The sequence below is a fragment of the Belonocnema kinseyi genome, chromosome 5, assembly GCF_010883055.1.
Source record: "Belonocnema kinseyi isolate 2016_QV_RU_SX_M_011 chromosome 5, B_treatae_v1, whole genome shotgun sequence".
NCBI classification, from domain to species: domain Eukaryota; kingdom Metazoa; phylum Arthropoda; class Insecta; order Hymenoptera; family Cynipidae; genus Belonocnema; species Belonocnema kinseyi.
The window spans coordinates 1,494,569-1,510,569 of NC_046661.1; the positions used below are offsets into that span (position 1 = coordinate 1,494,569).

The following is a 16,001-nucleotide window of genomic DNA, read 5'->3' on the forward strand; positions in this document are numbered from 1 at the left end:
GCCGCGTTTGCTAACAGTGGACCAAAAAATCATTCGTTGCGATGGCTAAAATCAACGATCTGAAGTTTGAATTGATGCCGCACCCTCCCTACTCTCCAGACCATAGTAAATGGGTATTTTGAGGAGCTTGACGAATCATTCTATAGAGATGGCATTACTAGACTAGAACACCGCTATGAGAAATGTATCAGCCTTGGAGGAGATTATGTTGAGAAATAAAAAAAAAAATTCTTAAAAACGTTGTTTTTCTTGGTCAGGCCGGAAACTTATCAATCCACCCTCGTATACCTCGCTTTTTATATACGTAAAATTTTTTGGGTATGGGGGTAATATTAGCTGGTGGGGAGAACCATATAAGACGAGCGTGGATATAAAAGTTAGGTTCCACATGTAAAGAAAGTATATAATACCGTATTTTCTTGAAATTAAACAAAAGATCCGACTTTCCATATAAATCATACAAAAGAATCCATGTATCATGAAAATCAGACAGATGAACACATGTCTATCATAATTCATACAAAAGAATCATCATTTCCCCCACGTAAATAATACAATAAGGCACTTGTGTCTTATAAGTGAAACAAAATAAGCTATATGTCATGGAAAACAAACAAAAGAATCGGACAAAGGAACACATGTCCACCAGAAATCATATAAAAGAATCCTAATTTTCCAGGAAAATTAAACGAACGGACACGTGCGTTTTATAAATCACGCAAACGAATTTATATTTGATAAAAATCGGACAAAAGAATGTGTGATTTATGTAAATTACACAAAAGAATCCAAATGTCATGTAATTTACACAAAAGAACACCTGTATGTCGTAAATCAAACGGAGGAAATATGTGTGCAGTGTAAATTACACAAAAGAACACGTGCGTCCTATAAATCACACAAAAGAATTTATATTTTATAAAAATCAGACAAAAGGATGTGTGATTTATGTTAATTGCGCATAAGAATCCATTTCTCATGTAATTTACACGAAAGAACATCTGCATATCGTAAATCAAACAGAGAAAATATGTATGTAATGTAAATTACACAAAAGAATCGATAAGTCGTGTGATTTACACCATAGGCCACCTGCATCTCATAAATTAACACAAAAATGTGCATTTTCCGAAAATTAGACAAAAGAACACGTGCGTGTTAAAAATCAAACAAAATAATTTATATAATGCGATTTACGCAAAAGAATACCTGAATGTCATAAATAAAGACAAAAGAATTTCTTTTTATATGAATTTGACAAAAAAAAACTTTTCCTTGCAACAATTACAAGAAAATATTAGTTTCCCAAAAAATTACACAAAGGTTTGTCAGTTTTAAAGCCATAGATCAGGTATGTATCGTACAGTGTGTAAAAAAGTTAAATAACAAAAGCAAGCGCATTCAGAAACATTAGCTCCAAAAAACATAATGACAAGATACAAGATTTCAGTTCTTACCACCTTAAGGCTATTAAAATCAAAAAACCATTCTATCAAATTTTTCGGATAATGAAATAATAGAATTTCACCTTGAAAAAGTCTATAAAAAGGTTTTCAACTAAAGATGAATCACAGGATACGACATTTTTTCGTTAGAATTGGGAAACTATCACTTAAAAGAGTGTATGATCTTTTGTTAAACAAGTGACAATACATCGATTTTATGAACCTAGTAGGGACAGTCAGAAAAAAGCGCTGTCCAGTCGAATTGCATTTGAGGTTTTCTTTTGTGAAAAGCGGAAGCACCTGCTGTTAACATTCAGCTACATACCAAAATGTAGGCTAAAGCATTCCATTTTTTATAGCCGTACCGGTTAAAATGCTGAATCCTGTGAAGACTATAAATTAGACCTGGTAGCCTTGAAAATGACATAATATTCTAGGGTGTGAAAACCCTGTTAAATCAGAGCAACTGTTCAGTGATAAAAAACACATTAATATTTTCCACGAAAAGCACAACCACCTTGTAAAGGTTGCCGCTGCACGAATTTCAAAAGGTCTACAGGTGCTCCTTACATAGAGATACTGCCGTACGTCAGGTACATGTGACTCATTGCCCTAAGAATTCATAGCTCTCTAGTTAATACCTGAGATGGAGTGAACGAGTTTCCAAAATTACAAGGAAGATACAAAACAAACCATGCAGACGGAGGGGTAAATATCAACAGCTTGTAAATAGCCACCCTCTAGACCTCTAGTTTCAGTTTTGATTCAAACTTCTTGAACTACACTATTTTTACAAACTTCAAAAAATCTCTTTAGTGAAAATGGTTTATGTTGAGAAAGTAATTCGTGCTCTCATTGAAATTAGTGGTCACTTGACAACGGATGAGTGTACGTGGCATATGCAAAATATTCTGCATATGTGTAATGCAGAAGAGACATTTCGGATATCTCAACTGGTAGCTTCTAGCACTGTGTTAAGGCTTGCTTATAGCTATTATGTACAACGAACCAGTCAAGTCGCAATTATGATACACCAAAATATTAGTAAGTGCTTTGTATTATTATATAGAGCGCGTGTGACATATTGTGTGCGTGCGTATGTGTATGTGTCTTTGCATCTCTTTCCGAATGTTTCAAAAGTGTTCATAATATTATATAAATTCGTGAACATTTATTATTTTAATTTTAGTGTTTGACGAGGTGAAGACGATGTCCCTTCAGCACCCAGAAAATGAGGTCCCGCCTGGACCAACTCATCAGGACTACTCTCGTGACCTCAGTAATGACGATTGTGACGTATAGGTCTTTCATATGCATGAGATATCAGAGAAAACAACGAGGGATGCGATAATGACCATGATCACAACAACGATTCTGATGTCGAAGATTATGATGAGGATGAGTTAGAGCATCAAGGAAGAGTCTACCCTCGTGAGGTTCATGATGATATATGAAACGACGTTCCATCAGCGTTAGGGGATGAATTTTAGTATCGTACAGATGAAAGTCATGGTGAGTTTTTTAACATGATTTTTATTAGTTTTTACGCTTTGACTAGGATATAAACAAAATGTGAGTAATTATAACGTCTAAACTTATTTAACTTTTTATAATACTTTTAAATAACCAAATTAAATTTTGAATATATTAAAAGTTAAACGTAGTTATTTGATTAAAAATGTGATACAATCTTTATTTTTTTCGATAAATGAAAAAAACAATGAATAAAAAAACAATTCCACTAAACTAACTTTTAAAATATAGAGTGTATAAAGTTTACACAGTAAATTTATCAAAAATTAAATTTGTAATGTATCCAGGTTAGCAATAATCCTAGACACTTAACTACTTACTTAATTTAGTGTTTATTGTAAATTACAATAAGAAATATATTACATGCGACTGAGTAAATTCGCTCACGACTCATATATGCTTTCAACGTTATTGCCAGCATACGACTCGCTCCCTCGTACCTGTCTGCAGCCTTGCTAATGCGCTCGCGACAGATCCTGTCATATAGTACAACTCTCCCGCCTCCTTTTAATTTAATCTTTCGCCTTCTGACTCTTTTCCACTGATTCGCTCACACTAAGGTGTAAAAGGTCAAATATGGTGCGATGCTCGCGTTTATACATCATGTGCGCTGGACTCCGGTGAGTCGTACAATGTTCTATACTTCTATAATCAAACAAAAACATTTTAATAGCAGTTTCTACTTCCTCTCCCCACTTTACAATTTTTTTCACTTTGTCTGTGAATGTTTGAACAAAGTTCTCGGCTGCTCCATTTGTAGCCGGTTGATATGTTGGGCTTAACGAGTATTTTACGCCATTTCTTTCCAGAAATTGACAAAATTCATCACTTCTAAATTGAGGACCACCGTCCGTTACACAATGATAAGGAAAACCGAACCTTGAAAAAAGTTCTTTGAAAACTTCAATTAGTTTGTACGCTTTAGTATTATTATTATTAAAATTGATTATTTCGGGACACTTTGTGTGTGAGCCAATTAACAGTAAATACATTTTCCCGAACAGTTCTGCGAAATCGCAATAGATTCTACCCCATGCCTTATCTGGGTATGGCCATGTTGTTAACGGCATATGTGGAGGTTTTTTTTCGGCCAAGCAAATTTTATAACTATTAACCATGTTGTCGATGTCACGATCCATGTTTGGCCACCATACATAAGAACGAGCTAACATTTCAATTTTCACAATGCCTAAATGAGTTTCATGTAACTCTTTTATTACGATATTTCTCATACTTTTTGAAATAATTGCTCTTAATTCCCAGAAAAGTGATCCTTTTGGAACGATTAGTTCTAATCTTTTGTTATTAATTATTTTGAGTTCATCTTGCATTTTTACTGCTCCATTTGACCATCCATTTGATACGTTTTTAATCGCAGTCATTATTACGATGTCTTTTTTGCTTTCCTTGGGCAATGTTTTATGAGTAAACGCGATAATGTCTTCTTAAAAAAATTTTACATAAGAGAAATTTGTATCTATTATTTCAGTTTCGTCTTTTATTGGTAACCTCGAAAGTGCATCACAATTAGCATTCGCTTTAGATTAAACGTGCTCAATCACATACCTGAACCCTGATAAATAATATGCCCACCTTTGAAATCTATTATCAGCAATCATGTTTTGGTATTTTTTTAAACGCGAAAGCTATCGGTCTTTCCTCTCCATTGCTGTATTTATGTAATAAGATTGTAGATAAATCATAATCTGAAGCATCACATGCAAGTACAATTTTTGGTTTTAGATCATAATTAACTAATGCTCTATGTGATATCATTTCAGTTTTTACCGAATAAAAAGCTTTTGTATAATTTTCATTCCACTCAAAATTTTCTTTGCTTGCCGCATCATACAATGGTTTCAATTTTTCAAATCAATTATTCAAGAATCTAGCGTAAAAATTAATTAATCCTAAAGAAGATTCTAATTCTTTTTTTTTCGTCGAGCAAGGAGCATTAATCATTGCTTTAACTTTTGATTCAGCTTTATGCAAACCTTCTTTATTAATTACAAAACCAAGCACTTGACGTTTATCCTTTATGAAAAAACATTTATTCTTATTTACTCTCAAACCGCACTCTTGCAATCTTTTACAAACTTTATGTAAGTTTTGCAAATGTTCTTTTTCCGTGTTGCCTGTAACGTAAGTATTATCTATATACGCAATCACACCATCAATGCCTTACAAGCATTCATCTAGTTTTCTTTGCACATCAGTAGATGCAGTTGAGACACATTCAGGTAATTTAGTACATCTGAAAAGACCTTTATGTGTAACAATTTTCAAATATTCAAAACTTTTTTCATCTACCTGAAATTGCATATATGCATACGTTAAGTCTAACTCTGAAAATGAATTACCTCCTTGTAGGTTTGCAAAAATTTCATCAATTGTCTGCAAAGGGTATTTATTTGCTAATATAAATTGATTGAATGTAGTTTAAAAATCGCCACATATGCGAATATCTTTATTATTTTTTAAGACAGGGGCAATTGTTCTTCCCCACTCACTCGTTTCTACTTGTACTAAATGTTCTAATTTTACAAGTCTTTCTAATTCATTTTCAATCAAAGGCCTTAACGCATGTGCAATATTTCCACATTTCAAAGCAATCGGTCTTGCATTTTCCTTCAAATAAATTTTTGATTTACTTTTATTGTATTTCCCTGGAGAATCGCTAAGAAGTTTAGAATATTTTTCAAGTTTTGAATTTTCAATTTGTTAATTTCTTTATAACAAATATTTTCAATTTGCAAAGGCCACAGGCCAAATTCTGCTAACCATTTCCTACCCATTAGCATTAGTCCCGAGCCAGGCTGTAGGAAACAATCTAACTCTTTGGTTAAACCTTTGAATTTTATAGTTAAATTTTTCAATTTACCAATAGGTTGTAAGATTTTTCATCATATGTTTTCAGTTTACTCTCAGTTTTTACAAGATTCAATTTCTTGAAATACTTGTTGTAATTCAATTCAGATAATACAGTGGTGTAAGCGTCCGTATCCAATTGCATACGTACCTTCACATCATAATCTGAACATTCTCATGCATAGGTGCACCCCTACAATCATACCCACACTTTCGCTCTGTTTTTATTTAGGTACTTCACTTTTCACTTTTTTCAAATCACCAGATAAGTAGTAAAAATCTTGACCTCCGCGACTGTGCTATGACTCGCTTCCTTACGCCGATGAATATTCGGCATCATCTCTTGTTATGTCATTTTCCCTGTCCTTGTTTTTCTTACAATTCTTTCTTGCGCTAGTTAATGCAAACACATCATCTTTTTGCATACTCGTACTTTGCGGTGACGTTAACAAAATTTTCGCGTTCTTCTCTGCTTGTTTCCTTGCAGTTGCTTCCAGATAGGCTTCTTCAAAATCTAAAGATGTTTCCTTAAATAATTCGACTCTCGTGCTGTGATCTTTCAAACCACAAACAAATTGGTCTCGTAGCGCTGTTTTGATGTCCTTGAAATTACAGTTTAATGCTAATTTTTCAAACTTTACTGCAAAATCAGCTACTGACTCACTTTCCTCTTGCCTAGCTTGATTGAACTTACAGCGTTCCATGACTTTTGATTGTTTTTGATTTAAATGTTCGTTCATGGTTTTCACGATATCGTCGTACGACTTTGTAGTTACCTTGTCAGGTGATACCAATTGTTTTGTTAGTTTAAAAGATTCGGAGTCCATTCTTACCTACATCTGCGCTGACTTTTTCTCCTCCTTGGTGTCGTTAGCGAAGAACAATTGCTCCATTTGCTCTGTAAAGGTATCAACGAGGCTTTGGTTGATGATATCATGAGAACCAGGTTTGAACGAATCTCTTAAGAGCCAATGTTTTTTGCTGTAATGATTGGCTCGATCTCTGCTATTCCACAGGCATATAAAGCATGGCTCTCTCGTGAAACCCGATTGTTGGCCTAATATCTTTGTTATGATTTTGAGAACACCACATATTTGCCGTTTGTGATTCGTGTAATTAACTTTTTCAAGAAGCATTTTAACATTGTTATATTCTTCTGTGATGACCGTTGAGTGAGCTATAGGGATAGGAGCGTAAGTATTCGTGTTATGCAGTAAAACGGCCTTAATGCTGTCTTTTGACGAATCAATGAAAAGTCGCCATTCTTCGTCTCTGTACACATTTTTCTTCAAGTGGTTCATTAGTTCGTTAACGTCAGTGCAGTACACTAAAGACGTCTCTTCGTCTTTAACGAAAAACTTTCTGAATTCTTTGTCCCTTTCGCGATAGAATGAAACTTTCATCTTTGGCTCTAGAAGATTTCTTCTTTTTAGAAATGAAGCAAAAAATTCAGCGCCGTCTTTCGGTAATCCAAGATCTCTAATAAAATCATTCAGTTCTAGTTGCGACACTAATATTGGAACCTTCAATTTCATTTTATGCACGCCCTATTCGTTATCTTTTTCGTCATTTTCATCGGAATCATTAGAACTATTTTCTGTTCGATCACTGGTTTTACTACCATCTTCATGACGTTGACTTTCAACTTCAATTCTATCATCTTCTAAAGCGCTTCAATTAGTCTGGCGTCCTTTTATATTGACTTCAATTGCTCTTGTGACTGTGTACACATTAATGTACAAAATGTTATTTTTATTTTTGGCGTTGAACACTTTGACGGAATTCATACAAAAGTAGCAGTCCTTCGCAATAACGGGGTTTTTCCATGTAGTAGGTGTAGAGTACTTGCGGTACTTTACTTGCTATTCTTGCAGGCATGCGATTGAGAAATGCACGCGGGTTTTTTCCTTGTAGCATGAGACTCTACACCAACCAAGTGATCCATTGATGAAGAGCTACGGTTGCATGATGACGACATCGGAGAGTCCGCTTTCCCACCCTGACCAGACGCCGATACTGGGGTTTTTCCCTGCATCGCGATACACTTCTTACCTGTGTCTGCTATGACGGCATGAACGCCGTTTACCCAGGGACTCAGCCAATGTGGATCCGTTGCCCATCGTCACCACGTGGAGGTGCCAGCGTAATCGGTTAGGTTAGGTCAGGTTTTGTTAGGTTAGGATAGGTTAAACCTCTATGTAGGTTAAGCGGAAGCTGAATGAAGCGGTACCGCAAACATAACGGGACAACACAATTAGTTTAATTGTGTTTCGTGAGGTTAGGTTAGGTTATGCTAGGTTAGATATATTCCTAGGTTAGGCTCGAGTTGACTTATTCGATGTAGCACACATTTGCTACTGGGAAAATATGCTTCCGGAGCTTTACGTGTAGTTCAATAAATTTCTGTTAATTCAGGTTAGGTGAAGTCAGGTTCTGTTGTGTAAAGTTATGTTAAATAAGTTTATATCAGGCAATGGTTGATCCTTCACAGTTGTCGCCATGTTTCTGAAGTGAAAATTTGCATCACTGGCATTATTTTGAAACTTATTTGCCTCAGTGCATGATTTTTCGTCATTCTTTGAGGTTGTGGCTCAACCATGACGTGATGGGTGATTTTTGATACCGAATTTGAGTTCAGCGCCCCAAAATTCCATAGGAATACGTATGTCTTGTTACCAGATCGACACACGTTTTTGTGTGGCTGTGTTATTTCCTCTTTGTTTAGTGTTTATGCCTAAGTCAAGGTCACTTTTGTAGTCATTTCATTTTTTTCCAGTTTCAACGTAAAGAACTTTTTGTCAATTCACAGTTCACAAGGCTAATTTAACCTAGTAGGCACATTCGCAATTTTCCATACTGAAACAACTTAATGTCACGCAATAGTTAGGTCGTTATGCAAGCATCTTTCTACTAACACTTTGCAGAAATAACTTCTCAATTACAACGACGTAATTCACCAAGTGGCCACGCTTACCTCTCTACCTTGCACGCTTCAATCCGCAGCCTTGCTACCACGCTCGCTACTGATCCTGTCATATTCGACAAAAATGTATTAAGATTTTTAAACTCTTGAAAATATATGGATATTTTAAACAAAAATCTGCTAAGGAATTAGATTCTTTTATACTCATAAAAACAAAATATGGTTAGACATTTGTAAAAAAATAATTCTCAGAAGCGTATTTTAAAATTTATCTTTTTCTTTAAATTTTATTTTCAACAGCCATTTGTTTAATAGTATGGAATATTAACATTTTGTTATAAATTTAAAAAAGATGTGAAAGACGGACGCCGATTTTTTTCAATAATATAAAAGAATTAAATTGAGAATCTTGGCAATGGTCGAAAACATTGAATAAAATTTTTGATCTATTACTTCTACGCATTTTTTGGTTCTATTCTATTCTGCTAATTGTTTTACTGAAATGAAATGTCTGTTTCACAGATAATCAAAGTCTCGCCATACAAGCAGAAGCAGCAACATATCTATTGCATCATCCTGCGGCAGAGAAGGTGAGGGAGGAGTAGAGAAGACAGCGTGGCGACGCCTGAAGTTGGGGGTGGAGGTAAACAACATCACAATGAGCAACAACAACAACAGAAGCAACAGCATGTGCAACAACAGCAACAGGACCACTAGCAACAACAACAAACAGGTGAGGGGATAATTCTTACAAAATAGAGTATGGGCGATTAAGGTTTTATCGAAATTTTAACTTTAACGGGATGGACATTAAAGTTCAAATAATTACAGGAGAAAATAATAGGTCTGGCGAGTTTGTCGCGTATTAAGAGAAAGCTGTTGGTGAATTACGTCTTTACCTAATGAGCAAAGTCTTAAGTAGTAACAGGGAGCGTTTAAAGTCAATTTCGATTTTTTCAAAAAAGGGGGTGGGGGATAGTCATTTAGAATGGCTCATGAGCATTCATTTGAGGAGTTTTTAAGGATTTTGTTTAGTGTCATACAAAGTAACGAGGATTTTTCATGGACCAATCCTTTATAGTACATTTTTATTAGGTTAAGGGTGATAGGGGTGCTGGCAGAAAAAACGTTCCTTTAGCACATAGCGATGTTAGCAAGCGTTCAATCCTGACAAGCGTTAAGAGGGATAATCTATGTCTACCTTGCTCCATCATAATTTCGCGTATTCACGTGGAACGATGCATAATTCGCCCTGCTGTACTAGCCTGTCGCTATGAGCAGGTTAAAAAGAGCAATAGTACCCTTCAGACTACGCTAGCTAATCAATTCGTGCGTGATGTAGGTATAGCAATCCATGAAAGTGTGCTGATCTGGTAACAAGACACTCGTATGCCTATGGATTTTGCGGCGCTGAATTCAAATTTGGTATCAAAAATCACGAATCACGTCATGGTTGAGCCATAACCTCAAAAAAGGATGAAAAATCATGCACTGAGGCAAATAAATTTAAAATTAATGCTGGTGATGCAAATTTTCACTTCAAAAACATGTCGACATCTGTGAAGGATCAACCTTTGCCTGATATCAATTTATTTAACATAACTTTACCCAACAGAACCTGACCTCACCTAACCTGAATTAACAGAAATTTATTGAACTACACGTAAAGCTCTGAAAGCATATTTACCCAGTAGCAAATGTGTGCTACATCAAATGGGTCAACTCGAGCCTAATCTAGAAATAAATCTAGCCTAGCCTAACCTAACCTAACCTCACGAAACACAATTAAACTGATTGTGTTGTCCCGTTGTGTTTGCGGTATCGTTTCATTCAGCTTCGGCTTAACCTACATAGAGGTCTGACCTATCCTAACCTAACAAAACCAGACCTAACCTAACCGATTACGCTAGCAACCCTGTTCTTGCGTACATTCATATTTTTGATATTAACAGCAGTAAATGTCTGGAGTTTCGTAACCGCTTGTTGTTACCATTATTCGCCTGTGTCTGTAACCAGGACACCTCCACGTGGTGATGGTGGGCAACGGATCCACATTGGCTGAGTCCCTGGGTAAACGGCGTTCATGTCGTCATGGCAGACACAGGTAAAAATGTATTACGATGCAGGGAAAAACTCCAGTATCGGCGTCTGGTTAGGGTGGGAAAGTGGGCTCTCCGACGTCGTCATTATGAAACCGTAGCTCTTCATCAATGTATCACTTGGTTGGTGTAGAGTCTCATGCTACAAGGGAAAAAACCGCGAGCATTTCTCAATTGCATGCCTGCAAAAATAGCTCAGATTCATTCTGTTACGTTTGCAGTAAATATGAAGTGAGCAGTTTGCGAAAATGAATCGACAAGGAAGTGAAAAGTCTTTACGAAAAGTGTTTTGACAGTAAATTGCTGCACCAAGAAACAAAATGTGTACCTCGCGTCATTTGCAATTCCTGCAGACTTATGTTATATCGTCCAAAAAATTCAAACAACGAAAAGTACCGCAAGTACTCTACACCAACCACATGGGAAAATCCCGTTATTGCGAAGGACTGCTACTTTTGCATGAATTCCGTCAAAGGGTTCAACGACAAAAATAAAAATAACATTTCGTACATTAATGTGTATACAGTCACAAGAGCAAATGAAGTCAATAAAAATGCACGCCAGACTGATTTAAGCGCTTTAGAAGATGATAGAATGGAAGTTGAAAGTCAGCGTCATGAAGAAGGTAGTAAAACCAGTGATCGAACAGAAAATAGTTCTGATGATTCCGATGAAAATGACGAAAAAGATAACGAATATGGCGTGCATAAAATGAAATTGAAGGTTCCAATATTAGTGTCGCAACTAGAACTGAATGATTTTATTAGAGATCTTGGATTACCGAAAGACGGCGCTGAATTTTTTGCTTCATTTCTAAAAAGAAGAAATCTGCTAGAGCCAAAGACGAAAGTTTCACTCTATCGCGACAGGGACAAATAATTCAGAAAGTTTTTCGTTAAAGACCGAGAGACGTCTTTAGTGTACAGCACTGACGTTAACGAACTAATGAACCACTTGAAGAAAAATGTGTACAGAGACGAAGAATGGCGCATTTTTATTGATTCGTCAAAACACAGCATTAAGGCCGTTTTACTGCAAAACACGAATACTTACGCTCCTATCCCTATAGCTCACTCAATGGTCATCAAAGAAGAATATAACAATGTTAAAATGCTTCTTGAAAAAGTTAATTACACGAATCACAAGTGGCAAATATGTGGTGATCTCAAAATCATAACAATGATATTAGGCCAACAATCGGGTTTCACAAGAGAGCCATGCTTTATATGCCTGTGGAATAGCAGAGATCGAGCCAATCATTACAGCAAAAAACATTGGACTTTAAGAGATTCATGCAAACCTGGTTCTGATAATATCATCAACCAAAGCCTCCTTGATCCAGAAAAAATTTTACTACCACCCCTCCACATAAAGCTTGGGCTCATGAAGCAATTTGTCAAGGCGTTAGACAAAGATGGACAATGCTATAAGTATATATCCCTTAAATTCCCAAATGTTTCAGACGCTAAATTGAAAGAAGGAGTCTGTGATGGACCACAGATTCGAATGTTGACAAGAGATACTAGTTTCGTGAGCCACATGACGAAAATTGAAACGGACGCTTGGGAAAGTTTTAAAGCAGTAAACGCAAATTGTTGGTGATTTCAGCGAAGAACAAGGGGAATGTTTTCATCAAGACATAAAAGTGATGGAACAACGATATCAGGGTAGATGGGACGAGGTCATGATGGCTGATTTTCACTGGATGTTGAAAAGGGAAACGAATGTAGGTCTTAAACGTAAGCGTAGCCCTTTGCATCGTTCCTTTGAAGAAAAAAGGACACGTTATAGCAGGCAGAAAATAGACTGAAGTGGGTCTATAAATCAATTTAATTATGATAAAAAGCAAGATGAAATGTAAACACGAAAGATAGTATAAATATATTCCTTAAGTCTAAGAAAAGCAGAGAGAAAAACATGTTGAATAAAACTCTTATTCATTTGCATGTTTAAGTTACAGTTCTACATTTTAATTGATACAAACATTGTCAGATTAATTGAAATGGGGTCAATTCTACTTGTAGTTCTAAGTTTCTTTAAATAAGTAAGGTGTGTCTAAATTTTTAACCACCTGTAGTACAATGAAATGAATTTTATTGTGTTACAACGGGAACACTTAAGTTAAGTTGTGTTGCGTTTAGCGAAATTTCGTTAGGTTCTGTTAAGTAAGATTTATTTGTAGGTTAAGTTCGAGTTAACCTATTAAATATAGCACACATTTAAGACTGAGAACGGTACGCTTACATAGCTACACGTGTGGTTGAATTTCATTCGGCTAGATTAGGTTAGGTCAGGTTTTTTTAGGTTAGGATAGGTTAAACCTCTATGTAGGTTAAGCCGAAGCTGAATGAAACGGTACCGCAAACACAACGGGACAACACAATGAGTTTAATAGTGTTACGTGAAGTTAAATTAAGTTACGTTAGGTTAGGTTAGGTTAGGTTAGGTTATGTTAGGTTAGGTTAGGTTAGGTTAGGTTAGGTTAGGTTAGGTTTTTTAGGTTAGGATAGGTTTGACCTCTTTGCAGATTAAGCCCAAGCTGATTCAATCGGTACCGCAAACACAACGGGACAACACAATCAGTTTAATTGTGTTTCGTGAGGTTAGGTTAGGTTAGGTTAGGCTAAGTTAGATTTATTTCTAGGTTAGACTCGAGTTGACCCATTCAATGTAGCACACATTTCCTACTGGGAAAATATGCTTCCGGAGCTTTACGTGTAGTTCAATAAATTTCTGTTAATTCAGGTTAGGTGAGGTCAGGTTCTCTTGTGTAAGGTTATATTAAATAAGTTTATATCAGTCAACGGTTAATCCTTTACAGTTGTCGACATGTTTTTGAAGTGAAAATTTGCATCACTGGCATTATTTTGAAATTTATTTGCCTCAGTGCATGATTTTTCGTCATTTTTTGAGGTCATGGCTCAACCATGACGTGATGGGTGATTTTTGATACCGAATTTGAATTCAGCGCCCCAAAATCCATAGGAACACGTGTGTCTTGTTACCAGATCCGCACAACTTTTTTGTGTGGCTGTGTTATTTATGAATTTTCCACCTTTGGAAAGGGCGCTAAATCACATATTTACAATGGGATTGAGTTAATTACCGAAACAGGTAGCAAGTAGTCGGGGTGTTTGAATTCCATGCAATAAGAGCTATCTCAACCCTGCTGGGCATAGATGTTCAAATAAATGTGCTGCTTGCCTGTCCACAACCCCTCGTCTAACAAATGCCGAACACCCGCATATTATCACAATCAAATGTGATAGTTGTAATAGGGAATTTCACGGGCAGGCATGCTTTGACAATCGTGTCAATGCAAAATCTTTTTCCAGAAAAAATTCCGTTTGCAACGTTTTGCGAATTTGCATGGGTTGCACTCGTTTGATTAATTAATGGGTAAAAAGAAACCATGAATGCGGAAAAAAATAGTGCTCAAATGCGAAAGCATCTGACTCGCAATTTATTTTGAAATATCTGGTTAAAAAAACCACTCGAATCAACCCCAATATAATAACAAATGGGACCAGCATAATGACAATGAAACTAGGTACCGTAAAATTTATAGATAGTTTAAACTATCTACATATGCCCTTAAGAAAATGACCGAAGGCATTTGGGTTTGATGGTATTAAAAAGGGTACTTTTCCTCACCTTCTCAATAAATCAGATTATATCTCCTAGAAATGTCCACTACCAGCTGCAGAGTTTTATTCCTCAGACACTATGTCTGTAGGGGCGAGAAGATAGTTTTTCTAGTGATACGAAACTCTAAGAAAAGACACGGATAACGTACGCGGCATTTAAAAAGAACTGGTCGAAGACTATATTACTGTGGTGCGAGAAAGAACTCGATAAAGAGATTAGACATGCAGGTAGATCCCGTGAATACCGAACACCAGAGGGAATCCTTGTCGACGGCTATTAAGAGGACCAGGGGAGCAAATATGTTCTGCAATTTCAGGGTTTTTTTCTAGTATGGTTGCGTAGATTGTGGAAAAATTAACCGCATTACGCGACTAAACGAAAGTGATTCGCTGGATGAGCTTTTTGAATTTGCCCGCGCCCAAACCGAAAAACTGCGAAAAGCCGGTGACGTTATCACAGAAATATGGGAATGTAAATTTAAAGAAATGAAAGAAAATTCCCCCCAAATTATAAATTTCTTTAAAGATCATCCACTATTATTAAATGATGCTCTAAACCCACGAGATGCATTTTATGGTAGTCGTAAGGGAAATACGACATGTTTTTATGATATTAAGGATGGTAAGACAATACATTATATAGATATATGTTCTCTCTATCCTTTCATCTCAAAATACGGAAAATTTAGCGTGGGACACCTTAACGTGCTCTGGGTGATGCGTGTAAAACTTTAATTGGTGGTGGTTTCGAAAATTTAAATAATTTGGAAGGAGTCGTGAAATTTCCTGTTTTGCAACCACAAAATCACTATCACCCAGTGCTTCCTCTCAAAGTACATAACAAACTTATGTTTCCACTTTGTAATTCTTGTTGCGTGAATCTCCAACAAGAAGAGTGTCAACATGAGCCTGGTATGCGTGAAAATGAGGGAGAATGGGTGTCGGATGAATTGAAAAAAGCAGTTGAAATGGGGTGTAAAAGATAATTTATATATGAAATACGGCAATGGCAAATCACTCAGTACAATCCTAAAACACGGGATGACGGTCTTTTTGCCAATTATACGAGTATAAATAGATTTTCGAATATCAAACGAGAGTCTTTAGGTTGGCCAATAGAGTGTTATGACGAGTATGGTAAGCTAGCTTATCTAAATAAACACTCGAAAATCGAGGATGTTGATGTAGATGCCGATAAAGTCACTAAAAATCCTGGTTCTCGATCGGTTGCCAAAATATCTCTTAATTTATTTGAGGCGAAATTTTCACAACAGGAAAATTTAATGAAATCCTGTTATATAGAATCGCTAAAAGACCTTTCGCTGCTTTTCGTTTATCCCGAAATAGATATCTTTGACATAACATCTGTCAATGACGATATGCTCTGTGTACCAGGTGTATACATATGAAACCGGTATTGCCATCTAGCGGCCAGTAGGCACACTTGTAGGCACTGTCGGAACTTACCATTTGTGCTAATTGGCGT

The 16,001-nt window shown here is 36.2% G+C and overlaps 1 protein-coding gene across 1 annotated transcript in view; it reads left to right on the forward strand.

Moving 5' to 3' along the window:
• LOC117172872 (guanylate cyclase soluble subunit beta-1-like) overlaps positions 1-16,001 on the forward strand; it is a 252,512-nt gene that overhangs the window by 235,531 nt on the left and 980 nt on the right. Inside the window, exon 6 of the mRNA XM_033361142.1 lies at positions 9,292-9,502. Within this exon, the coding sequence (XP_033217033.1) occupies positions 9,292-9,374 (83 nt within the window). The 3' untranslated portion in view covers positions 9,375-9,502. The remainder of the gene's footprint in view (positions 1-9,291; positions 9,503-16,001) is intronic.